The 12,891-nt window shown below is 40.7% G+C and overlaps 1 protein-coding gene across 11 annotated transcripts in view; it reads left to right on the forward strand.

The window, feature by feature from the left end:
* Positions 1-12,891, forward strand: part of LOC140488035 (M-phase phosphoprotein 9) — a 102,002-nt gene that overhangs the window by 13,408 nt on the left and 75,703 nt on the right. For all 11 annotated transcript variants that reach the window (XM_072587627.1, XM_072587625.1, XM_072587624.1 and 8 more), the window contains 2 exons: positions 5,797-5,929; positions 9,462-9,551. In XM_072587627.1, coding sequence (XP_072443728.1) covers positions 5,797-5,929; positions 9,462-9,551 — 223 coding nt within the window. The remainder of the gene's footprint in view (positions 1-5,796; positions 5,930-9,461; positions 9,552-12,891) is intronic.

Here is a 12,891-nt window from a genome sequence, read left to right on the forward strand (position 1 = left end):
CCTTGCCATAATGGCCGGGTTTCTGTCTGGGTCTCTAGTTTGGATCAGTATTGGTCCTTGACTGTCTTAATGGCTCTGTGAAGATCGTACTTGTATTCCTTATATTTGAGTGGGACTCCTGATCTAAAGGCCTCCTGCCTGGTTTTTAGCAGGTTCTGTATGTCCTGACTCATCCAGGGTTTCCTGTTGGGGGACACCCGGATTGACTTCCTCGGTATGCAATCCTCCACACACTTGCTGATAAAGTCTGTGACGGTGGTGGCATACCCATCCAAGGTACCTGCGGACTGTTTGAACATGGCCCAATCAGCTGATTCTGGACAGCACCAGAGTTGATCCTCTGCTTCCTCCGACCAGAACTGGACCTATATCCATGAGGGGGGTCTCCTGCTTGAGCTTTTGCCTGTATGCCGGGACAAGAAACATAGCATTGTGATCGGAGTTCCTGAAATGAGGGCGGGGGATGGAGCGGTAATCCTCTTTCACAGTGGTGTAGCAGTGGTCTAAAATGTTCGGGCCCATCATGGGACAGGTAATGTGCTGGTGGCACTTGGGCAACGCCTTCCTTAGATTGGCTTGGTTGAAGTTGCCAGTCTTGCATTTTAGTGCTGCACTTTAGTAGGGCAAATCAGGGTAGGACTTATACACTTAAGAATTAGAATATCCTTTATTGCCACTTGTACTCAAATATGGAAGTGCAGGAGTACAGTGAAAAGTTTGCCGAGTTGTCCCATATAGCACTATCTAAGGTACAAAGTACCAAGGTACAGATCTTGGTTACAAAGTACAAAAATAAAGCAAAAAAGGAAGGAAAAAAGTTATGTACAGTTCTGCATAGTGTAAGTTAGAAAAATGAGAGCAAAGTTAAAAAGATGAGCACTACAGTCTTTCAGTCGATCAGTGCAGGGCGCTTCTACATTTGGTCTCACTGGGCCCACAAGCTGCTGATCGCCTGCACCAGTTCCCAGTTCAACACCTGTTTCGCATTGCTTGGGTCTCCAGCCCGCTGGCTGTCCCCATTTCGCTTGGCCCTGCAGCTCGCTGGACGTCCCTTCTCCACTCAGGTCTGTAGCCCACTGGCTGTCTCTGCTCCCTTCGGGCGCCCAGCCCGCTGGCCATCCCTGCTCCGCTCCATGTCACCAGTTGCTTTACCTCAGGAGAGAACCCCAAGAGGGGGAAAGGGGGAAAGAAGGGGGAAGAATGGATTCAATTCTGGTCTCTCTTACAGGAAAGGAATTGTTAAACTTGAAAGAGTTCAGAAAAGATTAACAAATATGTTGCCAGGGTTGGAGGGTTTGAGCTGTAGGGAGAGGCTGAATAGGCTGGGGCTGTTTTCCCTGGACCATTGGAAGCTGAGGGGTGACCTTATAGAAGTGTATAAAATAATGACAGACATGGAAAGAATGAACAGTTAAAGTCTTTCCCCCAGGCGAGGGAGTCCAAAATTTAAGGAAGTAGGTTTAAGATGAGACGGAAAAATGTAAAAAAAGGGACCCAATGGACAACTTTTTCACGGAGAGTGGTGCATGTATGGAATGCCAGAAGAAATGGTGGAGCCTGGTACAATTACAACATTTTAAAAGGCATTCGGATGGGTACATGAACAGGGAGGGTTTAAGGGATACGGGCACAATGTTGGCAACTGGGACTAGATTAGGTTAGGATATCTAGTCAGCATGGAGAGTTGGACCAAAGGGTCTTTTTCTGTGCTGTACACCTCTATGGCCCTCTTGTCTGACCTACAAGAGTAAGCAAGTTGCCACCTTGGAGTTTCTGATTCAAATTTTATTCATCATATTTTCTCTGCACTCAGTTTTGCAACAGTGCTGAGAGTAATGAAAAATTGGTTGGGCCGGTACTCATTATGATTTAGATGAAAGAGAGGTGACCTTATTGAAACATACAGGGTTCTTAGAGGACTTGCAAGGGTAGATGTGGTGAGCTTGCTTCCCCTTGTGGTAGAGTCTAGGACCAGAGGATATAATCTCAGAATAAGGGGTGCATGCTAGTGAATCTGTGGAATTCTTTAGACATGAGGAACAAGACTGAACCATTCAGCCCTTTGAGCGTGCTCTGCCATTCTATAAGATCACAGCCGATCTGATTTTTTAAACTTGAGCTCTAAATTCCTCCAGTAATCTTTCATTCCTTTGTTAAACAAGAGTCTATCTACCTCTGTCTTTAAAAAAATGCAAGGTTTTGCATCCAATGCCTTTTGAGAAAAGTGATTCCAAAGGCACTCAACCTTCTGTAAGGAAAAAAATGTTTCCTCATCCCTGTCGAATGGGTGACCTCTTATTTTTAAATTATTATCCCTAGTTCTCGATTCTCCGAAAAGAATCTAGTCAAGTCCCCTCAGGATCTTTGTATGTTTCAACTAAATCACATCTGAATCTTCTAAATCCAGAGAACACATAAAACCGAAGAACTGCGGATACTGGAAATCAGAAACTTTTGTGAAGAAATGTCACTGGCCCCGAAACATTAACTCTAATTTCTCTCCATGGATGCTGCCAGACCTGCTGACATTTGTCAGCAATTTCGGATTTTGTTCCGGAGAATACATGCCTAGCCTATCTAGCCTTTCCTTGTAAGGCAATCTGCTCATTCCAGATATTAGCTTAGTAAGCCTTCTGTTAACTGCTTCCAATGCATTAGCATCCTTTTGTAGGTACAATGAATGGTACTGTACACAGTTCTTCAGATGTGGTCTCACCATGCTTTGTATAATTTGGATTTACAGTTACCAATGCCCTGTATTTACCAAAGAGGGCTGCTGAGCCTGGATCGCTGTGTATATTCAAGCCTGAGACTTTTATTCAGTGAGTGAGTGAGGGAGGAAAGTAAAGTTGAGGGTTATCAGGTCAGTCATGATCTAATTGAAATATACAACAGACTCAATGGACTGAATGGCATACTCCTGCTTCAATGTCTTCAGGCCTTGTAAGAAATTGGAGTAGGGATATGCCATTGAGCTCGTTACAATATTCAGTGAGATAATTCCTGATCATTTACTTTAATACATTTTTCCTGCAATATTCCCCACATCCCTTTGTTTTTAAAATGTAGAAATGTATTGATCTCAGTCCTGAATATCATTCGCTTCCTTTAACCCCAACCATTCTTCCAACACCTATTCTGTTGCACCCTGCTAGAATTTTGTATGTTTGAATTAGATTATCTCTCATTTTTTTCTCTACTTTAAAAAAATACAGGCCTAATCTGTTTAATATTTCCTCATAGAGCAATCCTTCCATGCCAGCAGTTATTCTGGTAAATCTTTGTTGTGTTCCTCCTCTCGTGAGTATATCCTTCTGGAGACAAAGTGACCAAAATAGCTCATGTGATCTTACCAAGGATTTATATAATTGTATTAAGACATGTTTACTCTTATATTTAAATTCCCTTGTAATAAAGATCAACAAGCCACTTGTCTCCTTAATTGCTTGCTGTACATGCCTGTTAACGTCGATTACTTTTTTTTAAAAGGTCCTTTTGAAGTTTGACACTGGCTGCTTGCCTTTTAGTAACTCCTCTATTTCTGTTTTTCCTACCAAAGTGGATAACCTCCACTTTTCTTCACATTGATTCCATCTGCTGAATTTTTACTAACAGATTCAATGTCTCCAAATCCTCTTTAAGTTTATCATTAACATTGTCCATTTCTGTTATTACGTATGCTTCACTGACAGTGAGATTCCAATGTCACATTTTTCTGTAGTTTTGTTAAAAATGTATAAATGTTACAAAAATACTACCAAGCTTTGTGTCGTGTTTTGAGGAAAATGTTTTGGCCAAGTAGTTTCCACCCTTTTCAATCTCCATAAGTTCTTAAACACCTTATTGAGGATATGATTAAATCTCTTCCTTGGGTACAAATCCACCTCTTACAATAGTCAAAGTTTGTATGGAATCCTCAAAAGGAGATTATCTTTAACTCTGATCATTATAAACTATTTCATGCCACTATTCACTGAAGAGAAGTGTTTTCGCTGGGTCTCAATCCAGCATTCAACATCATCAGGTTGTGCAATCTGCCAACCTGCAAATCACTGTCTTATTCCTACATTGTTTTCTACACAGTTACAAACTCTCAGTCCAAACCACCCCCACCCATTTGAAATGAACAAATGTTGTTTACTAACCTTTTTATGTGGCACCTTATTGGGCAGCTCTGTTGCTCAGTTAGCACTGTTACCTCACAGCACCAGGGGCTCTGGTTTGTTTCCACCCTTAGGCGACTGTATGTATTTATCCCTGTCTCTGTGTGGCTTTCCTCTGGGTGCTTCTGTTTCCTTCCACAGTTCAAAGACGTGCAGTCTAGGTGGATTAGCTGTGGGAAATGCAGGGATGAGGGGTAGGGAGGTGCGTCTGAATGGGATGCTCTTCGGAGGCTCAGTGTGGATTCGATGGGCCAAATGGCCTGCTTCCATGCTGAAGGCATTATATGATTCTTGTCAAAAGTTTTTGTAAATCTATTTTATACATATATCCACTGGTTCCTTCTTATCTATTCTGCTGGGTGCATCTTAAAACAAAAATTAACAGGTTTGTTGAACATGACTCCCTTTCATAAAGTAGTGTTGATTCTGTCTGATCTTGCTAATGTTTTCTAAGTGTCAAATGAAGGGTTAGAATTTGATTATCACTTATTTGCTGTATACATAATGAGGAGATACAGTGACCATTGCAGGAATACTAATTATTCCCAGTAGTGATTGTTCATCGATATCGTAAATCATGATGTGTTTTTGTGCATTTTTATGAAAACATATGAAAAACAAATTGGGTCAGTTAGTAACCTGGTATGATTGTATTTTGTGAGAAAGGAGAATTGTTCAATTCAAGCAATAATACAAAACAGTTATGAGGGCAAGTTGGTGAAGGTAGATTGTGGAAACTAAATTTAATGGTATCATGCTAAATAAACAATGGGAACAAACATTTAAAGAATTAATTCAAAATCTGCTGCAAATTATATTCCCTTAAGGGATTTAAAATTCTGCAGGAAAGGTTGCAAACTTTGCTTAATGAGATGATAGGCATAGTATTAGATTAAAAGAAAATCTTGGTGTTGCAAAATAGACTAATGTCAGAGAATTGAAAGGATTTTAAAATTCAGCCAATGATGACCAGTAAATTGACAAGTAAAGAGAAAATCAGTCAGGGGACTATTGAGCTAGAGCTATGAATAAAAATTGCAAAAACATTTATAAGCTATGTATCTGCATGTTCTATTTTCTGCCACTAGATGTTGCAAGTTCACTGAGAAAGGGAGTAAAAGTAATTTGTTTAGTTATTCATGGTGGAGTAATTAAAAATCTTGCATTGTATTTCACACATTCAATCACGTAGCCATAAGTGAATACGTCTTCTAAATCCACAAGTAAGGGTACTGAATAATTAATATTGTGTGAAAATAATATAATTTGCTACTATTGTTAAACATTTCTACTTGGAACAGTGCTGACAAGTTTTCTGCTCCAAGACTACCCAATTGAACTAACTACTGTAGTTAAATTTTAAAATGATTATCAAATTAAACCACAGAACAAATAATTAAATCATTATGGAAGCAACAATGAAAGCAAGTATTTGTGGATGTTGAGTGTTGAAACAAGGGTATACTTTACTGGTGTGGAATTGCTGCTCTACACTCTGGGAATATTATAGGTATTTCCAATTCGTTTACAATGTCAGAATCACTATATGGTGAGAAGTTTTCATTGTTTTCTTACATCTAATGTTTATAAGTTAACACTCCCTCTCCCCAAATCTTTCTTGCTGTCCAATTAGATATGCATTTCATGAAAATTTGAGCAAAAATTTGCCATTGATTAATCCAAGCGCACTTGAAACCTTGGGGACTTTAATGCAAGAGATTCAAAATACCAGTGGGACAGATCCTGAGATTCTGAAGAACTGTGAGGTTAGTTGAGTTCCCTTTGAAAATAAAGTAATATTTTTATTGTGCTATGTTAATATGAACAAATATATTGATATGTGTGTGCGTGCGCTAAACTGTCAGGTTGCTGCTTGCTTCTTGGTCTGCCTTGAATTAGCTGATCTTAGCAGTAACCTCAACCACTTATTTTTCTCAACATTTGGCATCACCTTCACATTCTCCTGGTGACTTTCCTAGTTTGGCTTTTTATTTCTGAAATGCAATTTCATTTAAACATTAAGCAACTTGATTAATATTTTCTTTGTTCTAAAACATCTTTGCTTCCCTTCCACATTCTTAAGAAAAGAAATGAGCCAAAAATGTTTGAAATTTAAAAAAACAATTTTTTTTGTCTGCCCTCCTGAAAGAACTTACCTTTTAAGATTTAGATTATATTCCCTACAGTGTGGAAACAGGCCCTTTGATCCAACAAGTCCACATCGACCCTCTGAAGAGTAACCTACCCAGACCCATTTCCCTCTGACTAATGCGTCTAACACTATCGGCAGTTTACCAAGGCCAACTCACCTGACCTGCACATCTTTTGGTCTGTGGGAGGAAACCGAAGTACCCGGAGGAAACCCACACAAACACTGTGAGAACGTGCAAACTCCACACAGACAGTTGCCCAAGGCTGGAATTGGATCTGGATCCTTGGCACTGTGAGGCAGCATTGCTAACCAATGTGCTAGTGTGCCGCACTTTGCGTGGTTATGGTTAGAAAGAAATAACTTTGACTTCTGTCACCTTTGCTTTTGAGACAGTCGCACATAAAATCCGACAAATAAATTCCTCACCCATGAGGAATAAGAGAATGATCAGAGAGAGAAAGTAAGACCGATCAGGGATAGTGGAGGGAACTTCAGCCTGGAGTCTGAAGTGGTAGGGTGGCCCTAAATTAGTTTTTTGTTTCAGTAAGCGCTAGAGAGAGGGACAGTGTTGATAGTGAGAACACAGTGGACTAGGTTAATAGGCTTGAACAGATTGATATTAAGAAAGTAGATGTGCTGGAAATTTTGGGAAGCATCAAGATAGATAAGTCCCCAGGGTTGGACCAGATATACCCATGATTACTACGGGAAGCGAGGAATGAGATTGCTGTACCTCTAGTGATGATCTTTGTTTCCTCGCTCTCCACGTGAGTAGTACTGGATGATTGGAGGGAGGCAAATGTTGTTCCTCTATTCAAAAAAGGGAATAGGGAAATCCCTGGGAATTCCAGACCAGTCAGTCTTACATCTGTGGTAAGCAAGGTACTGGAAAGGATTCTGAGAGATAGGATTTATGACTGTTTGGAAAAACATTGTTTGATTAAAGATAGTCAGCATGGCTTTATGATGGGCAGGTTGTGCCTCTTGAGCCTTATTGAGTTCTTTGAGGATGTGACAAGACAAGTTGATGAAGGTCGAGTAGTGGATGTGGTGTATATGGATTTCACGAAGGCATTTGATAAGGTTCTCCATGGTAGGCTCATTGTCAGAAATTTCGGAGGTATGGGGTACAGGGAAATTTGGCTGCCTGGATACAGAATTGACTGGCCAAAAGAAGACAGCAAGTGGTAGTGGATGGAGAGTATTCTGCCTGGAGGTTGGTGACCAGTGGTGTTCCGCAGGGATTTGTTCTTGGGCCTCTGCTCTTTTTGTCGTTTTTATAAATGACTTGGATGAAGCAGTGGAAGGGTAGGTTCGTAAGTTTGATGATGCCACAAAAGTTGGTGGTATTGTAGATAGTCTCCAGGGCTGTTGCAGGCTACAACAAGACATTGACAGGTTTCAGAGCTGGGCTGAGAAGTCGCAGATGGAGTTCAACCTGGATAAATATGAAGTGATTCATTTTGGAAGGTCGAATTTGAATGCTGAATACAGGGTTAAAGACAGGATTCTTGGCAGTGTGGGGGTACAGTGTGATCTTGGGGTCCACATACATAGATCCCTCAAAATTGCCACCCAAGTTGATAGGGTTGTTAAGAAGGTGTCTGGTGTTTTGGTTTTCATTTAACGGGGGATTGATTTTAAGAGCCATGAGATTTTGCTGCAGCTCTATAAAACTCTGGTTAGACCACACTTGGAATATTGTGTCCAGTTCTGGTCACCTCATTATAGGAAAGATGTAGCTGCTTTAGAGACGGTGCAAAGGAGATTTACCTGGATGCTGCCCGGATTGAAGGGCATGTCTTATGAAGAGAGGTTGAGTGAGCTAGGGCTTTTCACACTGGAGAGAAGAAGGAAGACAGGTGATTTTATAGCGGTGTACAAGGTAATGAGAGGCATACATAGAGTAGATAGCCAGAGATATTTCCCCAGGGCAGAAATGGCTATCATGAGGGGTCATAATCTTAAGGTGATTGGAGGAAGATATAGGGAAGGTGTCAGAGGTAGGTTCTTTACACTGAGAGTGGTGGGTGTGTAGAGTGCACTGTCAGCAGTGGTAGTAGAGTCAGAGACATTAGGGAAATTTAAGCGACCGCTGGAGAAGCATGTGGACGGCAGTAAGTTGAGGGGTGTGTAGGTGAGAAAGTGTATAATGTATGAGCAGGTAGGGAAAGATTAAAGTTTTAGGTTGTATGAGACAAAGGCTCAGCTAGCATGACTTTGGTCAGATAAGAACTTGCAGTAAACAGTGAGGTGCTGGAGGCAAGGGTAGTAGGTTAATGAGGTGAAAAGCATCTATTATGTAATGCCAGTTAACAAGGTGACAAGCATCCATTATGTAATGCCAGCTAACAAGGTTAAGAACATCCATTGAATAATGCCAGATGGCGTAATCTTTACTGTTGATGCTCTCTGATGGTACCAAACAATTTAGATGTTGCCTTATTTGGATGCTGCTCCCTGTAAGTGACTGTATAATTCCTTAAGAATCTGCTGTTTGAGAGAAGACTGAGAACTCGTGACCCTGTCCATATGTGTGATCGTTCCCTCTCCCTCCAAGGCCTGGAATAAGGACGAAGGAGGTAAACTCATTCTGTGTCTCTGAGTATTTGCTTCAACTGATAAGTGGATCGGGAAACAGAATGACATAGGTTAGGTTGATTTTGGATTAAGGTAAATGCTTGGCTCATCATCGTGGGTTGAAGGGCCTGTACTGTACTGTGTTCTAAATATCAACTGATGAAGGATCAATTGATGCATTTTTGTGATGTTGGTTGAAGAATTAATGTTGAATTGAGATAGTGAACGTTCTTTGAAAATGTGCCTTGAAGTGTTTTTATGCTCATCTGAACTAGAAGTTAGGGAGTTTGGTGTTCCGTTCAAAAGTTAGTACCTCTAACAATGCAACCGCCTTGCATTGCACTGAATTTACTATCTGCATACTGTACCAAAATCCTCGAGTGAGATAATCTTGTTACTCATGACGTGAGAGTGCTCCCGATTCATCAAGTGGACATATTAACCGTTATGTTCGTATCCAACTGAACATCGATTATAGAATTGTGAGTTATAAATATGAGAGAAATTTATTAGTGAGTGAAATTTGATAGATAATATATTGTGTATTTCTTCCTGTGGGTTATTAGGCAAGGTGGTTGCAGCTCTTTAAACTAGTGGAAAAACAATACCAGGATCAGATTTTGTCTCAACAGGACCAATACCAATGTCAGATCCAAGTGAGTAAAGGATACCAATTTTTATTGTTACTTTTCAAAGGAATGTTTTAAAATTGTATTTTTGATGAATAAATTGAGCCCTGTAAAGGGAGGAATAACATTTGTCAGTAGTTATGACATTTCCTCATTGGATACTCATTGTTTACATCAAGTACTCTCAGGTCTCTGATTACAAAGGTGAATGTAGAGAAAATCTTTTGCTGTTTCTCAGAATCATAGAGATGTACAGCACGTAAACAGACCCCTTCGGTTCAACTCGTCCATGCCAACCAAATATACCAACCCAATCTAGTACCATCTGCCAGCACCCGGCCCATATCCCTCCAAACCCTTCCTATTCATATACCCATCCAGAATTTTAAATGTTGCAATCGTACTAGCCTCCACCACTTCCTCTGGTAGCTCATTCCATACACGAACCACGCTCCACGTGAAAATGTTGCCCCTCAGGTCTCTTTTATATATTTCCCCTCTCACCCTAAACCTATGCCCTTTAGTTCTGAACTCCCCCACCCCAGGGAAAAGGCTTTGTCTATTTATCCTATCCATGCCGCTCATGATTTTATAAACTTCTATAAGGTCACCCCTCAGCCTCCGATGCTGAAGGGAAAACAGCCCTCGCCTATTCAACCTCTCCCTATAGCTCCAATCCTGCAACCCTGGCAACGTCCTTGTAAATCTTTTCTGAACCCTTTCAAGTTTCACAACATTCTTCCGATAGGAAGGAGACCAGAATTGCACACAGTATTCCAACAGTGGCCTAATCAATGTCCTGTCCAGCCACAGCATGACCTCCCAACTCCTGTACTCAATATACTGACCAATAAAGGAAAGCATAACAAACACCTTCTTCACTGTCCTATCTACCTGCGACTCTTCTTAATCAGAACATTTTCATTTGCGCCAGTTACACTTGATACTTCTCTTTCTTCCCATGCCTTGTGTTTTTCTGATTTGATTAATAATTTGATGAAAATTTTGTATAGTGTTGTGGTCTAGTTAGTGCTGTCTCAAAAGCATTTTAAGACTGTAAAAGGCATTGTTAAGGTTCAATAGTGGATTCGATGGGATGTAACAAAAACTTAAGTGTCCAAGTGATCCAAATTAATAGATTTATTAGCCATTATATCAGTGCTAACTATATTAAGCAGTAAATTTACATATTAAGTGCTAAATATATGTTAAGCAGTAAATGTACAGATGAAGCAGTAAATATATATGTAAAAATGGTCATCTTCCAGGATTGTATTGACTCTAGTACAGTCCCTGCAGATTGGAGGGTAGCTAATGTTACTCCAAAATTCATGAAGGCAGGTAGATAGAAACCAGGGAAGTATTGACCCGTAAGCCTAACTTCAATAGTGGGAAAAATTCTCAAATCCATTATGAAGGACTTTATATTAGTGGAGCATTTAGAAAGCAGTGGCAGGAGCAGACAGAGTCAGCATGAATTTATAAAGGGGAAATCCTGGTTGACAAATCTGTTGGAATTCTATGAAGATGTAATTAGTTGAGTTGACAAAGGGGAGCCAGTTGATGTGGTATATTTGGACCTTCAGAAAGCATTTGACAGATTCAAAGAGATTATCGTGCATGATTAAAGTGCTTTGGGTTTGAGGGAGTGTATTGAGATGAATAGAAAACTGGTTGGCAGAGAGGAAACAAAGAGTAGGAATTAATGGGTCCTTTTCAAATTGGCAGGTAGTAACTAAGGTGCCACAGGGATTGGTGCTGAGACCCCAGCTATTCATAATATGTATTACTGATTTGGATGAGGGAACAAACGTAACATCTCAAAGTTTGCAAATGATACCAAGTTGGGTGGGAGGATGAACTGTGACGAGGATGCACCGATTCCTCAGCATGATCTGGACAGGCTGGGTTAGTGGGCAAATCAATGACAGATGCAGTATAATTTGAATCAATGTGAGGTTATTCACTTTGGAAGCAAAAACAGAAGGCAGATTATGATCTGAATGGGTACAAATTGGGAGACTGGAGTATGCGGTGGGACCTGGGTGTCCTTGTGCACCAGTCACTGAAGGTAAGCATGCAGGTGCAGCAGGCGGGGAAGAAAGCAAATGGTATGTTGGCCTTCATTGCAAGAGGTTTCAAGTATAGGAGCAGGGATGTGTTTTTGCAGTTATAGAAGACCTTGGTGAGGCCACACATAGAATATTGCGTGCAATTTTGATCTCCTTTTCTGAGGAAGGGTGCTCTTGCTCTTGTGGGAGTGTAGTGAAGGTTTCCTAGGCAGATTCTGGGGATGGCGGGACTGACGTATGAGGAGAGATTGACTGACTAGGTTAGGATTATTTTTGCTGGAGTTCAGATGAATAGGGGAGGATCTTATGGAGACTTAGAACATTCTAACAGGACTAGATGCAGGGAGGATGTTCCTGATGGTGGGTGTATCCAGAACCCGGGGTCACAGTCTGACAATTTGGGTACACCATTTAGGATGAAAATGAGGAGACATTTCTTCATCCAAAGAGTGGTGAGCCTTCGGAATTCATCACCACAGGAAGTCATTGATGCCAAAACATCAAATGTATTCAAGAGGCGGCTAGGTATAGCACTTGGGGCAAATGGGATCAAAGGTTATAGGGAGAAAACAGGATTTGGCTGTTGAGTTGGACAATCAGCCATGATTGTAATAAATAGCGGAGCAGGCTCGAAGGGCCGAATAGCCTCCTCCTTCTCCTGTGTCAAGTGGTAGATATATATAAAGTGGTAAACACATGTTAAGCAATGTATGCATATAAATTTATATTTTTGTGTGTGCGTACATGTATGTGTATGCACAAACATGTATACACAGCCACATTGTATAACAATAAATAAATAAAGCAGTGAATGTATATTGAGAATGAGTGTCCTTCCCTTCTGCCTGTTGGGGACCTTGCTTTATGAAAACCAGTCAAGAGAAATCAGGGTTCCTGGTACCGTTTGCCATCCTGGTCCAAGATGAAGTCTGATAGCAAGTAACACATGCATTAAGTTGGCATCAAGTTTCATGCCGCCTTACAGTTGCAAATCTCAGCCCGAGGTGAAGTCTAATGAATGGGGCAAAGTCCCTGATATTAGTATCAGTCTGAATCTAAGATTATGTGCTGTATTACCATTTGTGGTTTCAGTACTTTGCAGACATACTATTGTACAGAAAAAGTCTCCAAGTGGGTCCATGTGATGGCCCAACAGGATAGATCTCAGTCAGTTTATTGTCACATAGTCACCTTTCAGTCATAACAGGTTCAATTTTGCATTAGGCCTGTTTTTCACATACTTTTCCACTTTATTTCAATTGCTCATCATCATGTCCAATTAAACCTTAACGATT

Source organism: Chiloscyllium punctatum, chromosome 17 (genome assembly GCF_047496795.1).
Source record: "Chiloscyllium punctatum isolate Juve2018m chromosome 17, sChiPun1.3, whole genome shotgun sequence".
Classification (NCBI taxonomy): Eukaryota; Metazoa; Chordata; class Chondrichthyes; order Orectolobiformes; family Hemiscylliidae; genus Chiloscyllium; species Chiloscyllium punctatum.